The 26,187-nt window shown below is 38.5% G+C and overlaps 1 protein-coding gene across 1 annotated transcript in view; it reads right to left on the minus strand.

The window, feature by feature from the left end:
• Positions 1-26,187, minus strand: part of SVEP1 (sushi, von Willebrand factor type A, EGF and pentraxin domain containing 1) — a 347,418-nt gene that overhangs the window by 149,640 nt on the left and 171,591 nt on the right. The window contains exons 7-12 of the mRNA XM_036739508.1: positions 23,342-23,539; positions 11,590-11,708; positions 10,283-10,412; positions 6,819-6,926; positions 4,888-5,019; positions 1,200-1,394 (exon numbers count right to left, since the gene is read on the minus strand). Coding sequence (XP_036595403.1) covers positions 1,200-1,394; positions 4,888-5,019; positions 6,819-6,926; positions 10,283-10,412; positions 11,590-11,708; positions 23,342-23,539 — 882 coding nt within the window. The remainder of the gene's footprint in view (positions 1-1,199; positions 1,395-4,887; positions 5,020-6,818; positions 6,927-10,282; positions 10,413-11,589; positions 11,709-23,341; positions 23,540-26,187) is intronic.

A 26,187-nucleotide genomic window follows, 5' to 3' on the forward strand; every position in this document is an offset into this window, starting at 1 on the left:
TCGTACTAGCCCAGGGCAGAGCTAATAGGAAAGAATTTAAGATTGAAAATTTTATTTTATATCTCACTTCTACAGAGAAGACTATTGATTTTATTACTATCATGGACTATCATTCTTGGTCTCATTTTATAGGCCCCAAAAGATAATGATCTCCTTAAAGAAGGACCAGAATTTAAAAATATCCCAAAGGACCAAGTTGCGTCGATTGATGAAATGCATTTACACATACAAGAAAGAGTGGGTTAAACAATTTTATTTCAAAGTAAAATTATGATGTCTGCTTATAATTTTTTTTGTCTTTTAAGATGTATTTTTTATTTAATTATAAAATTTTCAGACATGAGTCAGTGTTATCCAAGGAATAAGTTGCTAACTCAAAGAAATGGCCTTCTCTGAAGAAGTGATAGACTTCTTTCGTTATCTTTTGTGTCTTTTTCTTTTTTTATATCTGAAACAAATCTTTATTATGTGACTGAAAATGTTCCCAATTACTCTGACTTACTTTTTTATTGAATATTTTTAGTTTTTAACATTGATTTCCATAAGATTTCGAGTTACAAATTTTCTCCTCATTTCCACCCTCCCCCCACCTTAAGATGGCATAAATTCTGATTGCCCTTTTCCCCAGTCAGGAATTCCTTCTCATTAGTACCAATGGAATTAGAAGTTGAAACATATTGAAGCATACCTTAGGGGAATTTTGAAAAATGTATCCCATATATATTACTATCCACCAGGGGGTTTGAGCCTTCACTAGAACACAGGCAAAAAATATTATACCAGGTAGGTAAAAGGTACTCCCAGAGGGGAAATTTCCATTACTATTCAGATTGGTAACCATTCCACAAATCATAATGGTCTTAGAGTTTCTGGGAGCATTGAAAGGTTAAGTGACTTGCCCAAGTAAGGCAGATTTATCACAAAACAAATATATATATATAATGGAAAGAAGCATTAAAAGTAAATGCATTTATAAAAAAGTAATATTAAAAGTATCCCTCATTGCAGCCCCTGTGTTTTATGCCCAGGAACCGTGGCTTACCTTTCCTATTCTCAGTCTTAGCTTTGACCTCCTGTGCCCCTTCACACCCATCAACATTGATTCTTAGGGGAAAAGCAACTTTTCTCTAACTATACATTTCTAAACACTCTAGAAACATATTTTTATCATGAGAGAAATTAATCCAAAGTAAACTTACCAGCACAGTCTGGCCATTCAGTAGAATATGGGGGTCTCCAGATTCCATCTTCATAGGCACAGTAATATTTTTCAGCAGATCCTTCAGTAAAATCATAGCCTTCTAGGCAACTTAGTGTGCAATTAATACCAACAGTGTCATTGGTACATATGAAATCTCCATTAACAGGAGTGAATGGAACCTCACAAGGAGAACCTATGAAAAAATATTCTCTAATTATATACAACCAACAATCACACAACAAGTGCTTATTAAGCACCTAGAATGTGCCAAGAACTGTGGCTGAAGATGTAAAGAAAAGGAAAAACACAGTCCCAACCCTTAAGGAGATGACATTCCATAACATACAGTGATATAGCAACTATCAGTATTGTTAATCCTCCTTTTACTCCTCCTTATGTGATACTCTAAGGCAGGGATGGGGAACCTGCGGCCTCAAGGCCACATGTGGACTTCTAGGTCCTTAAGTGCAGCCCTTTGACTGAGTCCAAACTTCACAGAACTTCACTGAATTCAAACTTCGCAGAGGATTTGTTCTGTGAAGTTTGGATTCAAAGGGCTGCACTTAAGGACCTGGAGGGCCACATGTGGCCTTGAAGCCACAGGTTCCCCACCTCTGCTCTAAGGTTTACAAAGTGTTAAGTTTAAATGCTGGGTCTGAGCTTTTCAAAAGGAGGTAGTCTTCTTACTTTCCTACTGCTCCTAAAAAGAGGCTTACATTGAACTCTTGGAGTTAAAGATGGAAAAAAATGTTTTGTAGATGCTACTAAAAAGTAGCTAAGCATGGGTAATTGGGTGCTATATGCTTTTATGTTTAGGAAAAGCTATAAGCACTCCTACGTTGATAGGGCTGCTTCTGCCATTCCCTCATTAAAATTGAAAACAATCTGGACAAAACTATATGGCAGAGAAATGAATTTTTCAGGGTCTGTCAACCCTCTCCCCCTCCCCCCACAAAGTAAAAATCATGATAATAAGAATATGAAACTACTACTTTGTAATTCTATGAGAGAATATTTGATGAAATGTTGACGGAAGGCATCTGATGCAAGGAATATCAGAAATATAGATATGAACAGTGTTAATGTTTTGCTTTAAAACAATACTCTTTCTTGCTCATTTTTTTTTTCACTCAATGGAATGGAAAAAAAACAGGCCTTAAAGTGAGTAGAGCCAAGATGGCAGATGAAAGGGAGCTTTCCAGTGAACTCTCTTAACCTCCTCTTTCAAAGAACTAAAATAACACCTCAGATAGAATTCTGGAGTGGCATATCCAACAAAACCTCAGAGTGAGACATTTTTCCAGCCCAGGACAATTTTGGAGCTTGGAAAGAGAAATCTGTTGCACTGGGTTAGGGGCTGGCTGGGAGTGCAGCATGGCAGTGACACCAGCCATTGATGACTTGGAGGCATCAGGGGCTATAGCAGCGGCAATACCTACTGGCAGCTCTCACTGCCCAGAGATGGTAAGAGGATTAGACCTCTGGTACCAAGAAAAAGATTACAAGGGACCACCATGCTGGCACTAGGCATAAGACTGGACCTATGGCACAAGACAGGTCATGGTTTCAGGGTAGAGAGGAATACTTGGGGCTATAAGGGATCAGGAACCTTTCCTGGGAAAGCACAAGAGAGCAAAATATGAGAGCAATGATGACACCTCTTCCCAGGGTCCCATCATCTTAAAAACATCCAAATCTTATAGAATCTCTTGAACAAATTGTGAAAACAGCAGTACAGAAAAGACTGAAGCTTAGGACAGTGAACTTCTCCCCCCAACTGTAAATTAAAGTTCAAAGTTCAGAAATAGGCTGGGAAAATGAGAAAACAATATAAAAGAGCCTGACCATAAAAAGCTACTGTGGTGACAGGGAGGATCAAGACACAAACTTGGACAAAGACAATAATGTGAAAACAATTACAAGCAAAGACTCAAAGAAAACTGCAGATTACACACAAGCCTAATAAGAATTCCTAAAAGAGTAAAATAAAGTGATAAAAAAGAACAGAAAAATTATGTAAAAATCAAATAAGGGCAGTAGAAGAAAAACTGGGGGAAAATGAGGGCAATGCAAAAAAATTATGAAAGGAGAATTAACAGTTTGGTAAAAGAGGCACAAAAAATTGCTGAAGAAAATAACTCCTTAAAAAACACAATTGTCCAAACTGTAAAAGGGGCATAAAAACTCACTGGAAAAATAATTCCTCAAAAATAAAACTGATAAAATTGAAAAAGAGGTACAAACCTTCACTGAAGAAGGGGCAAATGGAAGTTAATGACTCCATGAGATGTCAAGAAAAATAAAACAAAGTCAAAAGAATGAAAAAATACAAGAAAATATGAAATATCTCAGTGGAAAAACAACTGACCTAGAAAATAGATTGAGGAGAAATAATTTAAGAATTATTGGACTACCCAAAAACCATGATCAAAAAATGAGCAAGAAAGAATATTTGCTTAGATGTCAAATTTCAAGAAATTATAAAGGAAAACCACCCCAGTAGTTTTAGAATCAGAGGGGAAAAATAGAAATTGAAAAAGTCCACTGATCATCACCTCCCAAAAGAGATCCTAAAATGAAAACTTCCAGGAATATTATAACCAAATCCAGGGCACCCATGTCAAGGAGAAAATCCTAAAAGCAGCCAGAAAGAAACTATTCAAAAACTGTAATTGTTAGGCTCACACAAGATCTAGCAGCTACCATGGTAAAGTAGCTGAAGGCTTAGAATATGATATTCCAAAAGGAAAAGGAGCCAGGCTTATAGCCAAGAATAACCTACCCAGCAAAACTGAGTATAATCCTGTGGAGAAAAATGAATATTTAATGAAGTAGAGTAATTTGAGGCAGCTAGGTGGTGCAGCGAGTAGAGCACCAACCCTGGAGTTAGGAGGACCTGAGTTCAAATCTGACCCCAGACACTTGACACACTTACTAGCTTTGTGACCTTGGGCAAGTCACTTAACCCCAATTGCCCTGCTTTCACCCCTCCAAAAAAAAGATAAAAAAGAAATAGAGTAATTCTAGGGATTTCTGATGAAAAAGCAGCCCTGACCCAAATACAAACTACATTTATTCCATCCTCCACTCAGCTAACAAATAGGTATTCTTAAAGGTCTGACCATTTTGCCTTTTCTTTCAACATACTCCAACAGCTCCCTAATATCTCCAGGATCATACATAAACTGTATGTGCTTTTAAAGCCTTTCATAGCTTGGCCCCTTCTTTGTCTTTTTATACCTTACTATTCTCTATGTATTATATAATCTAGAGAAATTGGCCTCCTTACTGTTTCTTGAACATGACGTTCCATAGAAGATGGGTATTTTTGCTGGCTGTCCCCTATGCCTGAAACTCTCTCCCTCATCATCTCTGACTCCTGATTTCCTTCAAGTCTCAGCTAAAGTCCCTTCTATAGGAAAGTTGTCCTAAACCCTCTTACTTCTAGTGCCTTCCCTCTGTTGATTATTTCCAATCTGTCTTCTATATAGTTTTTTGGGTACATAATAATTTAAACATTATCTCCCCTATTAGACTGTGAGTTCCTTGAAAGTAGGAACTTTTTTGAGGGGGGGGGTATATCTTTAGTGTTTAGAAAAGTGCCCAACACATAATAGGTGCTTAATATATGTATGTTGACTTGACACCCTGCAGGGCCAGGTCATAATACCAAGAAGCATACATACCTTTGATGACAACATAAATCTCACATGTCCTGTTGTTGCCAGAGGGATCAGTGGCTGTATATTGTACTGTGGTCCTTCCTTGGGGAAACAGGTCTCCTGGGGAATGACTTCTAGTGATACTCAGTAAAGTTCCTAGAGACAACAAAAATGAGGAAGAGTAGGAAAGGTTTAGGATTTACTGGTTTTTGCCTAATGCCCACCATGGAAAATATTGTCTTTCTACATTTTCGTATGGGGCTATAGGACCTAATGATGACTTCAGGGTTATGTGCAGCATCAAAACAATGGATACTTCTTCATTTGGTTATTGTTGTATTACATTCTTAGGTTTATTATTATTATGAATATATATTATGTACAGGCTAGCACATAGCACTATGTTAGATTTAGTGTTTATAGAAAAGTACAAGTCTATTGCCCAATCACTGCCCTTAAGGAGTGTACATTTTCTCAGATATTCAATAATTTATCCAATTATATGCTAGTTCCTGGAAAGTAGCATGGATAGGTGTTATCGGTGATCAGAAACTCCAAGATTTCATGTTGGAAAGGACTTTAGACACCATTTAGTCCAAGCCCTTCATTATACTGATGAAGAATTGAGGGTAAGAGAATTTAATGATTTGACCAGGGTCACACAACTAGTAACTTGTCTGAGGCAGGATTTGAAACTAGGTCTTGACTGCAAGTTCGCTATGTAAACGTTGCATTTTCAATAGATCTGTAATCTCATCTACATCCGGATCCTCTCCAGTATTCCATTATACAATCCAACTGTGTCTACTTATCATCCAGGACCTCCCCTTAACTTGTCCACAAAACTGTGTCTACTTATTGTCCAGGACCTCCCTTAAACTACCCACAAGGGATCTCTCCAATGTGCTGGAAGTTTTTCTTTAGGTCTCTTGATGTTAAAATGCTACTGGGAGCTCCATGGTCTGTCTGTCCTTTGGTTGTCTCTTCAAGCTACATGACCAGCCTTCATCTTTTCTAATCAAACATCTCTCTGATGACATCCTTATGCTTCTTCTTCTCAGTCCTGCCATGTGACTGAAATGTGCCTCTTCCTCACCTCTGCTTCTGGACATCTCTAGTTTTCCTCATGGCTCAGTTCAAATATCTTCTTCTACATGAATTTTTTTCTAATGCCCCTAAGTGCTTGTGGACTCCCTGTCAAAGGCGGGAGTCCATGTTACATCTGTAACAGGATATAGACATTGTCTACTGGCACAGAGAAACCCTCAGCTCCCCTAGTACTTGACTCTCTGCGGAATTGCTCTAATACCTTAAACAAACTGGGATCTAATAGAGATTTACAGATTAGCTATCCACACGATGTCTCTCCTGATTGAAAGTAAGCTCCTTTTTTTCCACTTTGCTTCATTTTTGTCCTCGTATCCCTAGCAGTGCATTACATGCTACCTGCAAATAGTTGGTGCTTAATAAATACTTATTACCTCTCCACTGACCATTAGCTACAAGTGGGCATTTATGTTGCATTACCTAGGAAAAAATGTTGGCATTACAAAAATCACAGAATGAGGGGAGGCACTAGAGATCACCTAGTCTCATCTCTTCATATGTGTACATGTATGTATATATATGTGTGTGTGAGTGTGTGTGTGTGCGTGTGTGTGTGTGTGTGTGTGTGTGTGTGTGTGTGTGTGTGCAGCATGCCAGAGAGGCAAAGCAAATTGCCAAAAGTGACATTACAAATCACTGGGAAGTCTGGGTCTACAACCCCAGTCCACTGACTTCCTTCTAAGGCCAGTGGTTTTTCCATTGTGCCATACTGCATTAAAGTGTTTTTCCATCTTTTATGTTGGCTGACGCTGACAACTGCCATTTGCTTTCCATTTCCTACTTTTGCTCACTATGCTAAGACAGACAATAACGTATTTTAACGAAAAACCAAACGATGGTTCCCTTACCTGAGTTGTCTGAGAACTGAGGCTCATCCCAGGTCGCTGCATATTCGTTCTTGGGGCCCTGGATTGGAGGTGGGGATCGGCACCTATCAATGACAGGCGGTTCTACATCTAAAGAACACGAAAGCATAGAGAGAAACTAAATACTGAATGGGCTATCCACAGGCTCTGAACCAAACAGTGAGTGGAATAGCCACAAGAAAGAATGGGAGTCTGCACAGGCCTCATCCATCTACATCATCACATACACAGACGATTCTATTTTTCTCTTTGTATGTACTTGTAGCTATTTTAGCCACATGGTGGGCACATTGCATCTGTTGGAAGAGAGACCACCTAAAGGTACCTTGGCAGTGCAGCCTGCCTTGACAGTGGAAATATAATATTCACCTAAAGGACGTAATTAGGTAGGTACAGCAATGTTCAATGGAAATAGGAATGACAATATTTATAACAAAATCACATTTATATAGAGCTTTAGAATTTACAAAGAGCTTTCTTCACAACAACCCTGGGAGGTAAGTAATACAAAGGTTTGTCCCCCCATATTGTGTGTGGGTTAAGTGACTTGCCCAGGCCACACAGCTAGTAACTGTCTGAGGCTAGATTTGAACTCAGATCCTCCTGACTCCAGGGCTGGTGCTTTATCCACTGCACCATCTAGCTGCCCCTCATATTTTTTTTTAATAGCTGAGGAATCTGATGCTCAGAGACCTTAAGGGACTTGCCCAGGATTATACCACTATTAACTATTGGAGTACAGAAGACTGTATGCTCATAATATCAAAGGATCATAAGACCACAGGTTTATAGAGCTAGAGCTAAATAGGACCTAACAGGCCAACTTCTCATCTTAGGGATGAGGAAACTAAGGCCCAGAAATGGTAAGTAACTTGCCCAAGATCACACAGATAGTAAACATTGGGGAAGATTTGAACCCAGGAATTTTGACTACAGAGCCAGTATTCTGTTTCAAATCAACTGCTAGAGTTCTAGACTCTCAAAGCCACGACACATAGGCTGCTTGGGCTAATTTAGAGCCCCCTAAGGCATATCATATGGTCATGTGTTCCTTTCTGTAGATAAATATATAACTGGATGAACAATTTTTGGGGAGAGAAAAAAATTGGGGGGGGTGAGGGGAAATTCCATATTTCATTTTCTCTACATGGTGACAGGAATCTTTGGCATAAGGTCTCTACAGATGGGATGAATTACACATTGACAGTTTCTCTGATTCCTCAGTTGCCTTGGCATAGGCTGTAGGAAGGTGGGGGGAACGGGTGGCTGCAGCAGTTCTGGAGCAGCTAGTAGACTTTCAGGTGCTACCTGTTGTCAGGCTCTTTCTAGTCTGATAGTCCTTCCCCCATCTTTTACACTTTAGATCAGTATTCGGAGTCATTGAAGCACAATTTAAAGGGCTTGCAAGGTCTACTGATGCCTGAATAAGAATCTTCTCTAAAATGCAAATGGTGAGCAGGCATTCAATTTTGCTCAGAGGTCACTATTAAGGCGGATGCTACTATCTCTCTGGGTGGCCCATTCCATTTTTAGAAATTTTCCTCTATTTTGCTCCTCAGCAGTTTAAGATCCCAAATTTAGAGGGTAGACATGATCTTAGAGGTCAACTGGTCCAATCACCCTTACTTTATGGAGGACGGTGAGACTCAGAGGATTCCAGTTACATGCCCAAGGATACACAGGTAGCAAATATCAGAGTTGGGATCTGAATCCAGGTCCTCTGATAGAAGGTCATTTTTCTTCATTTGTCTCTTACCCCCAGGATTAAATATAATTGACAATTTTTATATCAGGTGTCAGTCATTGACTTCACCAAAAGGGCAGATTGGTGATTTTTTAACATTCCTAGTTGGGTCTTATGACTACGTAACTAAACTTTATGACCCTATGCGTGTTGAATACTATTTCACTTCCTCCCATGGCCATTATTTTAGCTATTGACATAAAGACATTTAATAGATAACAAGTTAAATCCAGCAGTAGCAAAATGAATGAAACCAATCTTCTCTACTTTTCTAGCATACTGGTCATTTTCCCTCCTGAGTGACTTCTGTTTCCAAGGTTCCCTAGGGCCAGAGCTTGGGTCCCTAAAGCATATCAGACAAGTATGAGTCAGAGGTGCATAAAAGCAGTAAGAGTCAATCAGTTAATTATCAGAAATACTCAGAGGCTCATACTCTGAGATTAGGATGGATCCATAGTCAAACTAGCATGGCTACTTCCCTACTGATGCGCCATAACAACCATGACACCTCTAGTCCTTTTCATCTTGTGTGTTATTTGTCCATGTTTTCTTTTAACCTTCTATAGAAGGTCTACCTAACGTGCCACTTAAAAAAATTCATGATCTTTTCCTCCCCACCCCTCCCCCCATCCCCAAATCCCCGAAACCAACAAAATCATGTTGGTTCAACATTTTTAAAATGAAAAAAAATTCAAGGTGCTAGATCCATTTTCTCTAATTAGCAACAGTGAGTGGCACCACAATCAAGTCAGGGTTGGGCTGAGGTCAGCAGAAGCACCGGCTTAACTGTCTACCCTGCTCTATGAGGTGGACAGCTCTAACCACTTGTCTGAATGGAAGAAGTATAATATCGGTACTACAGGCTTCTACATCCTAAGTTGGGCCAGTGTCCAGCTATGTATTCAAATATACTGCAAACTCATCCACATTCCAAGTTGATGATTATGCAGCTAATTTTCTTTCCATATGGACAACATGAGAACTTTGGCAGGTACTCCATAGAATTGTATTTCTGAGCTAATTTCAATGGATTGTTTTTAAATGAATCAAAGCCAAGGTATTTTTCATGCTGAAATGAAAATGTAAATTTTAGAACTAGGCTTGGAACTCTAAATAATAAGGAACTAATTGTTCATAAAAATTTTCAGGTTTTTTATTTGCACAAGTTGTAGAGAAGACGGATCAGCGAATTCATCAGTAGGAAATAGGAAATTTCTCATAACGGAATTCAATCTTCTGAAGCAAATCATCAACTCTTCTCTAACTTGTAATGCCAAGAGAGTTATCTGCATGACCGAAAAGTTAAGAAGCTTGCCCCTAGCCACACAACTAGCATGTGTCAGAGGTTGGGTTTGAGCTCAAATCTTCCTTACTCTATCCTTTATCTACTGATAGCAAAAGCTACAGTCTATAGGGCAGAGATAGATTTCTACCCTAGTCTTGTTTTCGCATTATTGCAAGGAATATTTTTTTAAAATCTTCAAATCAAAAGCTTTAATCCTGAAAAAATAGCCATATAACATTTGACAACCTAGCATAGATAAAAGGTAAATTTTCATGATCTCATGATATGACATGAATGCTGTGACTTGTCTCATTTTCAGGAAGTCTGGGATTTATTGCTACAACATAAAGAGGGAAATGAGAAATAGGTTCTAGGTCGCTTTAGAACTTCATCCAAATATTTCTGAAGAGGACTTACCAATAACCTTGACATTGAATGTACAACGGGCCTGGTTTCTGGACTGGTCAACTGCTGTATATGTGATAGCAACCTCTCCAATTGGGAAAAGGTAAGGTGGTGTAAAAGCTGGAGTAACGTGAATCGATACCTTTTGGAAATAAGTAAGGTTTTTTTTCTTCATATTTAAATTCAACACTGATATTATAATGCATTCTTTAAAGACATATTTCAACACACTTTAAATTTTTCATGTTTAGTTTCAACTAAAACTTGAATTGTGAAAAGAATGAATACTTTCTAAACATTCTTGTTAAAATTTTGTCTGAACGTCCATTTCGAGAAATAATCCCATCTTGTACTTATATGGTATATTTTCTCTTAGGGCTGAAGGTTATAATTACGATATATCCTTATTATTTCAAGTGGTTAGGTTTTATAATTTATTTTACAAATGAGGAACTGAGGTTTCTTAGACCATTGTGATATATACATATATATATGTGCGTGCATTTATATCTATCTATCTTAAAAATCAGACAGAAAATAAGTAACAAAATGGAGATTAGAAAATTGGTTTTCCATACCATGTCCCATTTGAATATATTTTTCTTACTATAATTCACTTTCATATTCTAATTCCCATTTGACTTAAAAAAACCAGAATGTCCATTGGTGAATTTGCATAATTCATATTTCAAAGCAAATAGTGTCTGGTACGTTCTCCAATTGACAAACCTTCCTTGAAAAGTAGGTTGACTTACAATGAAAGTGTATCTAGTTGCAGGTGGAATTTTCCCCTCCAAAATGTGAGTGTTACCATAACAGATTCAAGGACACTACAAGTTTAAATTTCTGGAATAATTCTCAGATTAACATCTGACAGATCATTCTATACAATTACATGTCAAATACTGTATTTATGTCAGAAAACTGTGCCAAATCACTTTTGCTTCATATTCTTTACAAATGAGAGAGTGAGAGGATTTCCAAAATGATCTAAACCTCTGCCCAGACAGTATCTCTAAGGTCTCTTTTCAGACTTTCAAACCTTGGCCTAAGTCAAAACTTCCCTTATCAAATGATCTTACTGAAAGGTAGAACAATTCTTTAAGATAAATGAGGCAGAAAATTCATTAAGCCAGATAAGTTTTAAATTTGTGATCTCAATTGGAGGTTTCAACCCCTCAAGTCAAAAAGATTATTTTTCTTTCAGGGTATACATCAAAACTTGGGTTGATACCAGTATGTTTTGCAAACACCAGATAAATCAGAGAACATGTACAGGTGGCTTGAAATCCTATGCTCCATCTATATGCATGTCTTACCTCTTCACCAGAGTTATCTTTTGCTGTTGGTACAACCCAAGTAATATTAGCAGAATCTTGTTGTTCTAGGGTCTTGGCTTCAATATCTTTAGGACAGGTGATCTGAGGAACCTCCACATCTGACTCAGAAAGTATGTAAAGAAAAATATAAATACATTGATTCATAATATAATTCATTCATTAAAATTTTGATCTGATTCAATAAACTCATGTTAAGCAACTATGACATATAACATATTTGCTAGGCACTGGAGATAAGCTAAAAATTGAATAATTCTTGCCCAAAAGGAAAACACATTTTATTGGGGGCACGGGATGGTGGTGGATATATCATGTGCTCAGATAAGTAAATTCTAGGTAATTTGAAGAGAGAATGAGAACATGCCCAAGGGATGGAGGAACAGGGAATATTCAAAGGGGAGTTGGTACTAAATTGAGCTATGATGGAAAATCAAGGGCCTTAAATGAAGAAATGAGAAGGGGATGAATTCTAGATATGGAGGATAGCTTATATAAATGAATAGGATCAGGAAATAAAATATGAAATTTGGCCAAAACGTAAGCTGTATGAAAAGATCAATGGGAAATATGGCTGGAAAGTTAGGTTAAAATAAGATGGTGGAGGGTCTTAAATTCCAAACTGAAGACTATTTTCTTTTACTAGAGGCAATGAGGAGGTCCCAAAGGTCCTTGGGAAGTTGAGTGGCATGGTCATATATATGCCTTAGGTAGATACTTTGGGCAGCTACAAGGAGGATGTATTGAAGAGGGGAAAAGTTCAAGCATGATTAAATGAGGGTAATTACAACAGTTTAACTAAGAGGTAATTAAGGTCTGAATTAGGGTGGTGGCTATATGAGTAGAAATATGAGGATAGGTCTAGTAGATATTGTGGAAATAAAACCAACATTTTTTTGGCAACTGACTACGTGGCATAAGAGAGAGAGAAGAATCAAAGATGATTCTAAGGTTATAATTTGGAATGACTGGAAAGCTAATGTTACCCTTAACAGATAGGGGTATGTTTCCAATTTCCAATTTAGACAGATTTAGTTTGAAATGCTGATGGGGCTGTCTGGCCCCACAAGCAGCTGACAATACAGACCTAGAATTCAAGAGAGAATTTAGGACTATTTGGGAGTCATCGGTGTAGAGATCAGAGGTGAGCCCATGGAAGCTGATGTAATCTCCAAAGCATTGAGATTGAGAAGAGTGTTCAGACAAGAGCAATATTATTGATAGGGTTAATTATGATAGGTGAAATTGATATAATGTTTAATGTAAAGCCCTCTGCTCATATTATTTCATGTGATCCTCATAGTAACATTATGAAATAGATGCTTTTAGTATTCCCATTTCATAGCCATCAGAATTACCGAAGAAGACTGGAGAAGAATGGCCAGAGAACTAGGAGAGCAACCAGGAGAGAGCAGTGTTACAGAGGTAAGCATCCAGGCAGAGGAGGTGATCGACAGCATCAAAAGGAGGTTTAGGGCTGAGTAAAGGCACTCAGACTTAGCAGCAAAGAGTTCACCGGCAACTTTTGGGAAAACAGTTTCAGTAGGTGATGGGCTTTTAGGCAACATAACAAGGGACTGAAGAGCAAATAGACAGGGAGGAAGAGAGGTCAGCAAGTCGAGATGACTAGGAACTTAACATTGAACAGGAGAGCTATATGTAGAATGATGGCTTGAAGGGATGACAAGATCAACTGGACTTTTTTTTGGGGGATAAGACCCAATCATCTTTGTAGGCATCAGGGAAGACCTAATATGTCAAGATAGAATTGAAGATGAGAAAAATGTTTAATAGAGACAAGCTCCAAGAGAGATGGTAGGATATGGGTTCTAAGGTATTAGAAGAGGTGTTGTCATATTTGGATAGGGACCTCATCTTCTTTAGACACTGGATCACGTGATAGGAGCCTTGATACTTAAAGAAGGAAAGGAACATTTATTTAGTGCTTAATATGTGCCAAATGCTTATGATATTCTCTTATTTGATCCTTATGGCAACCCTCGAAGGTAAGTGTGATGATGAAGACTACGACTATTAGCTAACATTTATATAGCATTAGTCACTATGAGTCAGGCACCGTGCTAAGCACTTTACAAATATCATCTGCGAATAGGGACTATTGGGACTAGTAGGGACTGTTGTTATTCCCATTCATAGTGGAGGAAACTGAGGTCAAGAGAGATTAAGTGACTTGCCCAGGGTCACAGAGCTAGTAGGTGTCAGAGGCCAGATTTGAATTCAGGTCTTCCTGATTCCAGACTCAGTGCTTTATCTACTGTGTCACCTCCTTGCCTCTATTGAATATTTAAAGTATGAAGTAGGGGAGATGAAGGAGCTTACGAAAGGTGTATTTGATTTTCTTAGTCTGGGGTGGGGGGTCACTGTCATCGTCTAAAAGGGAACAAGTTGGATGGTGATGGTGGAGGCTGGGGGAGAGGGTCTGGTGCATTCATTTCTGGGAGTGATATGGAGTCAGTCAGAGAAGAAGAAAGGGTTGCTGGTCAGCACTGAGGGTAAAGTTGGGATTAGACAACATTAATTGGTGGTGGACCCAACCAATAGGATGGTATGGGAATAGGAGTGGAGGAGGATAATGGAGGGCTAAGAATTAGGGGGTATGGAAGGTATTAAAGGATGGAAGGTAGTGTGTAGTTAAAGTCATTAATGATAGGATCAAAGGTATGAAAGGAAGAAAACAAGATCGGAGCACTGGTATGCTGGTAGAATAGGGAGAGATTGAGAGAATGAAGGTTGGTGTGAGGTGGAAGAGGAGGTAGAGGAGTAATGAATTTGAAGAAGAGGTAAGAGAATGGTATTATCATCAGAGAAAGGACTATCCAAGTTCAGTGTCATGAAGATAGTTTTATGGGATGGTAAAGTCTAAGGTCGACCAGGCCTCCAGGAAGTATGTGTAGAGGAAAGAGAGAAGTGATGTGAGTTGAGAAGGATTATGAGTTGGGAGGTCAAAGTGTTGGAAGATACATCAATACGAATATTTAAGTCCCTAAGCAGGACAGAAGGGAGTAGAGAGAAAAATTATAAAACAAATACTAAAATCCTCAAAGCTGGAAGAATGACCTAGAGATCAGTAATAACAGTAACAAAGACTGAGCCACAGTATTAGAAATGGAGGGAAATTTCAAGGGGAAGAGAGTGATGAATGATGGTGGCAGGAGGGTGTGAAAATGACCAAGGGGAACATGTAGTATGCTGACTGCTACAGAAAGAATCAGAGAAGGAACAATTATCACTAAAGAGAACAGCTCAGGCTGAGTTATTCTCTAAAAATGTCCAGGTTTCTACGAGGACAAAGAGACAGAATCTGAGAAGATGGTCTCTAAGATGAGAGGTAGGCTGTAGGTTAAGGATGAAGAGGGCCAAGTTCGATAGGGATTAGAGCTTCAGGAAGATTTAGTGGGGAAGGCATTGTCTCTAAGGGTTTTATTAGCCATAGCCCAGTACCACTCAATCGGGTTATTAGTCGGGGATAAATGGGAAGATGGATGGTAATGGCTGTTGGAAAGGTCATTTACTCAACATCACTCAGGAATGTTATGCATCTAGCAGAATGTAAATCGTTTGCATAGTAATTATGATAATAACTGATATTTACATAACTCCTTAAGGATTGTAAAATCCTTTCCTTACAATAAACCTGTATGGTTTAGAAAAGCCAGATATGATAGAATGCTTTTTTTTTCACCCACTTAGACTTTTTTATTCCATTATATCCCCCATAATTTTGGGTAGCTAATCTAAGAGAGGACACGGACAAAAGCCATTCAGAATGGGCTTCTGATTTGCCTCATTGGAGAGAATACCTGTATTGATGGTGTTCAAATACTCTATTTGAGTATTTGAGTGCTTGGAGTTAATAAACAATGTTAGTATCTTAAAAGGATTGGCATGAGAGGGATAGGGAGAAAGTTATCTTCTCTGTTCTCTTACCTTTTTATCTCCCTCTCTCTCCCCACAGTAAGAGGTAAACTCCTTGGGGGACAGAATAATTTTAGATTTTGTCTTTTCATCCTGATCCCCTAGTACAATGTCTTGTAGATAATATAGAATTAATAAATGCTTTTTTTGATTAACTTGGATTTCTAGGTAGAAAGGTGATCACTTTTTTTAATATCTAAAATATAGCATGGAATGGTAGACAGAAAAGCAGCCTGTTTAGAAGACCTGGTTTTAAGTTTTGCTTCTGACACACACTGGTTATGTGACTCTAGGCAAGTCACTTAACTTCTTAGAGACTCAGGAAATTCTCTAAAGGCTCTATGTTGGAGAACAGTAACTGATCTGCATTTGGTAGAAGGGACTTCATCATTGAAATTCTCTATACCAGTGAAACATATCTGACCAAAAATGTGTAAAAATATTCAGATACATAAAAAGAATATACATAATGTCTACAAATCTATGCCAATAAATAAAGTCATTTAAAGAACAAACCACCGCCAGGATTCCAGAGCAAATTATGTCCATGACTGGTAATATAACCTTTTGTAATTATAGGGAAAAAACAATGGACTCGTCTTTTTGTGGAATTTTGACATCTTATCTTCATTTGTCAAATTTTCTTGTAATTTTTGGTTAGTGCAAGTCACCACAAGGGAGATTTCTTAGGTGAATATTCTGGAAGTTACCTCTTATCAATGGTGGTGGTAGTCGTTTCAGTTGTGTCCAATGCTTTGTGACCCCATTTAGGGTTTTCTTGGCAAAGATACTGCAGTGGTTTGCCATTTTCTTCTCCAGCTCACTTTACAGAAGAGAAAACTAAGGCAGACAGGGTTAAGTGACTTACCCAGGGTCACATAGCTAATAAAAATCTGAGATCAAATTTGAACTCAGGTCTTCCTGACTCCCCACCTGGTGCTCTAACCACAATACCACCTAGCTGCCTGCTAGAGATGTATTAGAGGCCGACCAACATATCCCAGCAGTAGAAACGAGGAACAGGAAGCCCAGGGAACTTAAGGTCACACAGATATTAGGCATCAGAGTTGGGATCTGAACTCTGGTCCCTCTGAATCCAAATCTTTTTTTTGTATAATACTGCCTCCAGCTCCCACACTTATTATTTATTTTCCAAGGTTTGAAAGAAGTTCAGGCGAGGCAAACCCCTCAGAGAACAGGTGTCAGTGTTGACTCATATTTACAAAACCACAGTATTAATTGGACAAATATTTCTTCCCTCACATGCAGTGGAGGCAAGATCTCTGCAGTTTCCTGTCACTCTGTTATGTAGAGAGTAAAGCCAATATGATTCAAATCTTTAGCTCATTTGGTAATTTTAAAGAATTTTATTTTTTACTCTGGACTAGAGCATCCCTTCCAAATCTTTATAAATTATATTTAGTTACTAATCTAAATTATAGTGCTAGAAAATAAATGTTCTCAAAGCTCACTAGCAAGGAAGAGGAGAACCCACATCAAATTCCCCTTTGCTCAGGAGGCTTAAGGAAACTGAACCACTTCCTCTGATACTTTTATTGCATCGCTAATAAATAAATCTGGCAGCCAAAACAGCAGCTTTAGGATTGCAAAACACATCAAGACCCACTCTTTAACCTCATTCTGAACTCTAACTAAAGTTAAATTTTCCAAACAATTTTGCGGAACTCAATTAAGAACAAAACAAAAATTCTCAAACATTACTATTCTACAATAAAAGTTCAAGTAAGAAGTTCCTTTCTTTAATAATAAATGCACATCATCTTCTTCCCTTCTTTACAGAAGTGAAGGATCATGGGTATGGAACACTGTATATATGATCAGACTTCAGCAATACTGATTAGTTTAGCTTTTTTCTCCCCCCTCTCTCTTTTTAAAATTCTTAATTACAAAGATTAGATCAATGGGTAGAAGAGAGGGGAAAGGATATATCTGAAAATGAAGGTCATGTGAAAACACAAGGTATCAATACATGTTTTTTAAAAATGCAATATAGGGGCAGCTACATGGTACAGTGGATAGAGCACCAGCTCTGGAGTCAGGAGGACCTGAGTTTAAATCCAGCTTCAGACACTTACTAGCTATGTGTGACCCTGGGCAAGTCACTTAATACCAATGGCCTCAAAAAATGTAATATTCAAAAATGCATTTCTAGATATGGTATGTAAGTTGCATATCTAATGTCTATTAAAATAAGTTTGTGCTGATTTAAAAAACGACAATAAATGCATATTAGAAAGCAGTATGCAGACTTCCAGGGGTGGAGCCAAGATGGCGGCTGGAAAGCAGGGACTTGCGTGAGCTCCCCACCACGTCCCTCCAAAAATCTATAAAAAATGGCTCTGAACAAATTCTAGAACTGCAGAAACCACAAAATAGCAGAAGGAAGCAGAGATCCAGCCCAGGACAGCCTGGATGGTCACCGGATGAGGTCTATCGTGCACAGAGTGGAGGGAAGCAGAGCTCAGCATGGGAGGCAGCAGGACCAGTCAGACCAGGAGCCGGGCAGAACAGGCCCTAGAACCCTGAATCAGTGAGCTGTGGCAGTTATCAGACTTCTCAACCCACAAACACCAAAGACAACAGAGAAGGTTAGTAGGAAAAGCTGTGGGGGACAGAGTTCCTGGTTTGGCCACTGCCCTAGGGGCAGCGGGGGAGGTGCAGCTACAGAACTACAGCTGCAGTTACTTCTGGCCCCAGGCCCACCTGGCGGGAGGAATTAAGTGGTGGATCAGAGCAGCAGTGAAGAGCCTGCTGAAGATTTGCATCAGGTCCGGGTTGGTGGTTCTTGAGGAAGGAGGAGTGCTGGGATGGAAGAGCTGGCTATATAGAAATAGCTCTGAAATCAACGATGCATCCCCTCAAGCTTGGAACAAAGTACTCTTTGCTCTACAAGCAGTCATACCCCGACAAAAAACTCAAGGGTCAAGTAAGTTGGCTGGGAACATGGCCAGGCAGTGAAAATGCACCCAGATTTAGTCTCAGACTTTGGAATCTTTTTTTGGTGACAAAGAAGACCAAAACATACGGCCTGAAGAAGTCAACAAAGTGCAAGAGCCTATACCAAAAGCCTCCAAGAAAAACATGAACTGGTCCCAGGCCATGGAAGAGCTCAAAAAGGAGTTGGAAAAGCAAGTTAGAGAAGTAGAGGAAAAATTGGGACGAGAAATGAGAATGATGCAAGAAAACCATGAAAAACAAGTCAATGACTTGCTAAAGGAGACCCAAAAATGCTGAAAAAAATATTGAAGAAAACAACACTTTAAAAAATAGACTAACTCAAATGGCAAAAGAGCTCCAAAAAGCCAATGAGGAGAAGAATGCCTTGAAAGGCAGAATTAGCCAAATGGAAAAGGAGGTTCAAAAGACCACTGAAGAAAATACTACCTTAAAAATGAGATTGGAGCAAGTGGAAGCTAGTGACTTGATGAGAAATCAAGATATTATAAAACAGAATCAAAGGAATGAAAAAATGGAAGACAATGTCAAATATCTCATTGGAAAAACCACTGACCTAGAAAATAGATCCAGGAGAGATAATTTAAAAATTATTGGACTACCTGAAAGCCATGATCAAAAAAAGAGCCTAGATATCATCTTTCAAGAAATTATCAAGGAGAATTGCCCTGATATTCTAGAGCCAGAGGGTAAAATAGAAATTGAAAGAATCCACAGATCGCCTCCTCAAATAGATCCCAAAAAGAAAATTCCTAGGAACATTGTTGCCAAATTCCAGAGCTCCTAGGTCAAGGAGAAAATACTGCAAGCAGCCAGAAAGAAACAATTTGAATATTGTGGAAAAACAATCAGGATAACACAGGATCTGGCAGCTTCCACATTAAGGGGCCGAAGGGCTTGGAATACAATATTCCGGAGGTCAATGGAGCTAGGATTAAAACCAAGAATCACCTACCCAGCAAAACTGAGTATCATGCTGCAAGGCAAAATATGGATTTTCAATAAAATAGAGGACTTTCAAGCTTTCTCAGTGAAAAGACCAGAGCTGAATAGAAAATTTGACTTTCAAACACAAGAATCAAGAGAAGCATGAAAAGGTAAACAAGAAAGAGAAATCATAAGGGACTTACTAAAGTAGAACTGTTTTGTTTACATTTCTACATAGAAAGATGATGTGTATGATTCATGAGACCTCAATATCACAGTAGCTGAAAGGAATATGCATATATATATGTGTATACATAGATATACATATGGGTGTGTCTATGTATGTATATATGTAGGTATATATATACACACACACACACACAAAGGGCACAGGGTGACTTGAATATGAAGGGATGATATCTAAAAAAATAAAATCTATTTAAGGGATAAGAAGAGGAATATATTGAGAGAGGGAGAAAGGGAGAGATAGAATGGGGTAAATTATCTCGCATAAAAGTGGCAAGAAAAAGTGGTTCTGTAGAAAGGGAAGAGGGGGCAGGTGAGGGGGAATGAGTAAATCTTGTTCTCATTGGATTTGACCTGAGGAGGAAATACCATACACACTCAATTGGGTATCTTACCCCACAGGAAAGAAGGAGGAAGAAGATAAAAAAGGGGGGATGATAGAAGGGAGGGCAGACGGGGGGAGGAGGTAATCAAAACCAAACACTTTCAAAAAGGGATAGGGTCAAGGGAGAAAATTCAATAAAGGGAGATAGGTTAGGAAGGAGCAAAACATAGTTAACCTTTCACAACATGAGTATTGTGGAAGGGTTTTACATAATGATACGCATGTGGCCTATGTGGAATTGCTTGCCTTCTTAGGGAGGGTGGGTGGGGAGGGAAGAGGGGAGAGAATTTGGAACTTAAAGTTTTTAAAAACAGACGTTCAAAAACACCAACAACAAAAAAAAGTTTTTGCGTGCAATTAGGAAATAAGACACACATGCAATGGGGCATAGAAATTTATATTGCCCTACAAGAGAAGGGAAAGGGGGATAGGAGAGGAGTGGGGTCACAGATTGGAGGGCTGACTGGGGAATGGGGCAACCAGAATATATGCCATCTTGGAGTGGGGGGAAGGTAGAAATGGGGAAAAAATTTGTAATTCAAACTTATGTGAAAATCAATGCTGAAAACTAAATATATTAAATAAATTTTAAAAAAAGAAAGCAGTATGCAGAATCCCAAAAATAAACAGTATTACAGAAATTATGTCTGGATCCCCACCTGCTTCCCTTTTCAGTAGTATCCAGTTTTTGAGATTTGCAATTATGTTTACTAAAGAATGGAAATTTAACTAGATTCATATAGCAATCTGGGAGAAGAGCAGTTAGAATTTTGACCACTTAACATTTTTTTCTCTTTCTCTTCAGCAATTCTTGTTTTTGAAAACTCCTTCAAGGTTGTGTGCCCAAAAGGATTTCTTGGAAGTGACTGACATGGGTTGTTTCACTTGAGATTTTCTTTCTTTTCAAGTTGCAGGTTTGGGACTTACAGAGAAAGATAAACAAGGCATTAGTAACAGCTCTAGCTCTCTACTTAAGTTTCCTGATAGAGTTGGAGGGACTCTTGAATTTCCTGTCCAGGTAGGAGGAAGGCAAGAGATGAAACAATAAGCAGTTATGGAGTTGGTGAAGGAGGCAGTGTTGAGTACCTCTCTTTCTTCTAGCACCCCAAGGTGAAGCAAAGAACTGGTTGTTGGTTCAATTAGAAAATGTAAGGGCTTACTTTGGGCAAGACATTGTGCTTGACAATGGAAGAAGAAATAGATTGCTTCATTGACTACTGAATGTTCAATTTAGTTCCACAAACATTTATTATACCCCTTCTATGAACCAGGCACTGTTCTAGGCAGTGAAATGCCTGCCCTCAAGGAGTTTATATTCTATCAGGGAAGATTACATATTCATATGTAAGTATACACTGATGTAACAACAATGCTATTTGCAGCTGCTATGGAGGTGTAAGACCAATAACACCAGCACACAGGAGGGCTGCCAGCACAGGTTCTTTGATTCACTTTTCTAAAGAAAGCAACTTTAAGGGGTTTGCAATTTCACTTTAATTAAATATACATACATCATTCACTCAGTTTCACAGGAAAAAGTCAGCACCCTGAACTTCAGAGCAAATACAAACAGAAATTACAAACAGAGAAACTATAAACAGAGCAAATAACACAGATCAGCACATAGGCTTCTAGCTGTCTGACCAAAGTTGTACATACATAGTTAGCAGAGAGAGAAGCACCAATATCTGGGTTTTCAAAGCTGGGGGGCTCTTTAATGGCTACGCAGAATCTCCACACCAACACTCTTCCAATGAGTGAGCCCCCAAAGCAAAATGCTAACCTCAGAGTATACATACACTTCTTCAGGGTCAGAAGGCATCACAACCATGTGATTCAAACTCATGTGGCTTAGGTTTTCTTGTGACTTAAGCAGGTCACTAAAGACTCTTTATTCAATCAAAGACTCTTGATTGAAACAAAGGCAAGACTCAAAGGCACTTGATTGCCTTAGTGCTGAGAAGCACTCCAAAAGAAAATACAGCAAAGTCCCACTTTGCTTGCCATGACAACAGACTTAATACAAGGTAAGTGGGATACAAAGAATGATAACTGGATTTCTGACCTTGTTAGATGAGATTTCGAATCAGGGCTCTGATGAGAAGTAAAGAGGGTATAGTTTAAAGAATAAGAGTTGAAGAGGCCCAAGAACAGATAGAAGCTTAGCCTAGGTAGATGTTAGATTATATATATGAGCAGCCTGGCTGAGAGCAAGAGCTAAATACCATTGTCTGAAAGAGATGACTGAGGTACTTTGTCACAATCAGCTGAGAGGAATGAATTGTAGTCCTCCCTATAAGAGGAGATGATCATTAAACTCAGCATTCTCTCTCCCCCAGTAGATGGAAGGACAGAGTATCATGTCTTAGTTACATCTCTATAGTCTTAAAGACTAACTGGAATGAAGATATGAGGCATAACAAAAAAAGTTGAGACATGACATTTGGCAGGAGGAATCTTGGAGCAAAGGCCCATGGGAAGAAAGAGCATCAGAGAGAAGCATTAAGGCATCACCAGAAGATATCAGCATCTTTGAATTTTGGGAGACATGAATTGTCCTTTGACATACGTGTCCTGGAATTGCCTCCACACAATTGCCTTGATCACATAGATTCCTGATGTGTGATTATGTCATTTTTGATCTCTATGTAAGTGCACATATTTTGGAAAAAGTGACCTCGAAGTTTATAGAGGTACTAGTTTGTTATTACTTTATTACTATGCTGTTTAATCAAATGTCTTTACTTTGAATGAAGTGTGTCTAACTAATGGAAACTAAAGCTAACTAATTGAAGTAAACACAACTGTACGGTCTCATGAGCTGTGGTTTGAAGAGGAGCCTAACTCAAAAAGTACCTAGGACTTGGGATATCTTGCTAGGAGCTTATCATGTTACATAAACATAATAGTTTATTCTCCTGGACTCTACTTTCAACCACTGAAGATGTATTTTCCTGAACAATACTTAATTCTCCCAGAATAAAAGAGAACAACACAAACTGTACCTTATTACAAACATTTACAAAGAGTTAGAGTATCCGTGGGATTATAAACTCACTGAGTTTGAGAAACACAACAAAATGACTCTGTAAACCTTTGAGCTCTTAGTAGGATCCCATATACACAAAGGGTATTCCATTAATGCAGAATGAGGACAATGATGGTACAAATAATGGATGATGAACTTCACACATGGTTCATTTTGCGCTAACATGGCATTGGTCAGGAATTTCTTCCTTTAATTCATAGAAATAGACTGCGTACCTTTACAAACAGCTGTCTGAATTTTGGCACTCCATTTCCCCAAACTGGTGCACCTCACATCTCCTCTGGCTCCAGATAAGACAAATCCTGGGGAACAACTTAATTGACACACAGTACCAATCTTTGATAGTCCTCTTCCACAGCTTGATGGGTGAATGGTCACACCTTTGGGTTTCTGAAAAGTGGGGCAATGGCGTTCTAAGGAAGAGAAATACAAGAATGTTATTACAAGTATCTTATTGAAAATACCTATTTTTTATTTTCTCTGAAAAGTAAAATCATGATTCTTGGTAAATTTAGGGATTAACATTCACTGTGACAAAAGTATGATTTCATCATGAAGAATTAAAAATGTCAAAATCTTGTGAGCACAGTGCCAATTTGTGTAAAATAAGTGATTGCACCAAGTCAATCAACAAGCATTTATTAAGTATTTACTATGCAGCGGGTACTGTTCTCAGCACTCTGGAAGTAAAGAAAGGCTAAACCATGGTCCATGCCTTCAGGAAGCTTACATTTGAATGGCAAAGATAATATATAAAATATACAAAGTATAACTGGAAGGTAATTTCAGAGGGAAGGCACCAATGGGAATGGGGACAGAGTACTGGGAAAAGTCTCCTGCTGAAGGTGGAAGGTGAGAAGGAGAGAAAGGAGAATCCAGACATGGTGGCTAGCCAGTGCAAATGCAAGAATGCAAGTAGTCATGAGGAACAGGATATCGACCAATATAGTTGGATCTGGGGTGGAGAAGAGTAAAATATAAGATGACTGGAAAGATAGGAAAGGGACAGATTATGCAGGGTTTTAAGAGGATGCATCATAATTTTAAAGATGGTTCACAGTCCCAAGGTTTATTGTATATTATTGCATTTAATTATTTTGCTTTGTTCCATTTAATCAGCACACCACTGTAATACAACAGGATGCTTGATACTCATAAGCTTCCCTACACTAACTTCTCAATATGCAAAAGAGTCGATAGACCTCTAATGGCTGTGCCAAACAACGCTATTATTGGGCCCGTTTCTTGAAGCGTCTGGATTCCTACATGACCCTTTATACAAGCCAAAGGGTCAGAATATCTCTAGTTGATTTCATAAGTACGCACTGCTAAACTGGGTTACAATTGCAACCGTTAGCATGGCAAAAGATATTTCCAATGAACAGATTCAACTTCATGAATTTCTTTTCCCCCATTATGTAATCACACTGTGAGTAAACCCTTCTTCCATTTCATCCTATGATTTTTTTTTTGCAGGGGGGAAGGCAAGGCAATTGGGGTTAAGTGACTTGCCCAAGGTCACACAGCTAGTAAGTGTGTCAAGTGTCTGAGGCCAGATTTGAACTCGGGTACTCCTGATTTCAGGGCTGGTGCTCTACTCACTATGCCACCTAGCTGCCCCTCATCCTACGATTTTAATGAAGTCCGTTTCACTTTGTTCTATTGTCAGTGAAATATAATAACAGATTACTTCCCTTGGTATAAGGATAACTTATAGAATCAGACAGTATTTCAGAGTTGCAAGGGACCTCAGTGGTCATTTAGGTTAGAGGCAGCTACATGATGTCAGCCAGACCACTGGACTTAGAGTCAAGAAGATTTGAGTTCAAATTCTTTCCCAGACTCTTACTAGCTATATAACCATGGTAAAGTCATTAAACTCTGATGAATTCTGTAAAATGAGCTAATGACACCTACCTCACAAAGTTGTTGCAAGGACTAAATGAGATAGTATATGTAAAATATACTGCAAACCTTATAGTGCTCTGTAAATGCTATTATTATTGGTGGTAGTATAGGATTATTATTTGCATAGGATTAGTCAGTCACTACTATATTTTCTCTTTCGTTATGGGAAATTAACCATATCAGTGCTCTGAAAACAAGGGAATATGTTCCTTAGAAGTCATGCTAAAATTATCATATTGTAGATGATGAAAATGATCTGGGGCATTTTAAATGGAACCCTCAAAGATATGACCCCTACTCTGAAAGAATACAAAAGAAGAGAAAAAATATTGAACTAGACACTGTATTATTGACATACGCCAAACTCTTTTACTATTTAAAATTGATCTCCTTTAGCACTTTCAAGTTATTGAAATGTTGGCAGTCAAATGATATTACATTTCAAGTGAAGAATGTCAGTACTCCAATTTTTTTTGCTCTTCCTTAGAGACGCCTGATATTTTAAAACCAGAGGAACATTTAATCCAATACAAAAGTTCATTTCTTATCTCTCCCTGTCATTTGAATAGTTGTAAATTTTTGAATCCTTAATAAATTTCTCCTTGCTACAGCCAAGATTGTGGAATCTTAGAACTCTTTATTTAGAGAACTGATATATTATCAATAAGCTCAAGAAAGGTTACCATGAAGTTGATGGAGACTGAGGGCTGTTCTCCCTTTACCAGGTTGAGTCAACAACACCCATTTCTTTTTTTTTTTAATTTTTTGGAGGGAGGAAGGCAGGACAATTGGGGTTAAGTGACTTGCCCAAGGTCACACAGCTAGTAAGTGTGTCAAGTGTCTGAGGCCACATTTGAACTCAGGTCCTCCTGACCCCAGGGCTGGTGCTCTACTCACTGTGCCACCTAGCTGCCCCAACAACACCCATTTCTACATTGCATAAAACAACAAATCCATTTTTACCAAAAGCATTCAGTCAAACTAACATGGCTGAGCAAATTCTTCACTTTTATAGAATATCTTCAGGAGTAAAAGAGTCTGCAGAAACATCAGGGTACACTGATTATGCCAAAATTAGAAGGCATTAAAGGCACAGTATCATTGCCAAGTAGTGTTGCTGTTAGGTACACAATGAGTCAAACACATGAGAAAA

Source organism: Trichosurus vulpecula, chromosome 9, assembly GCF_011100635.1.
Source record: "Trichosurus vulpecula isolate mTriVul1 chromosome 9, mTriVul1.pri, whole genome shotgun sequence".
NCBI classification, from domain to species: Eukaryota; Metazoa; Chordata; class Mammalia; order Diprotodontia; family Phalangeridae; genus Trichosurus; species Trichosurus vulpecula.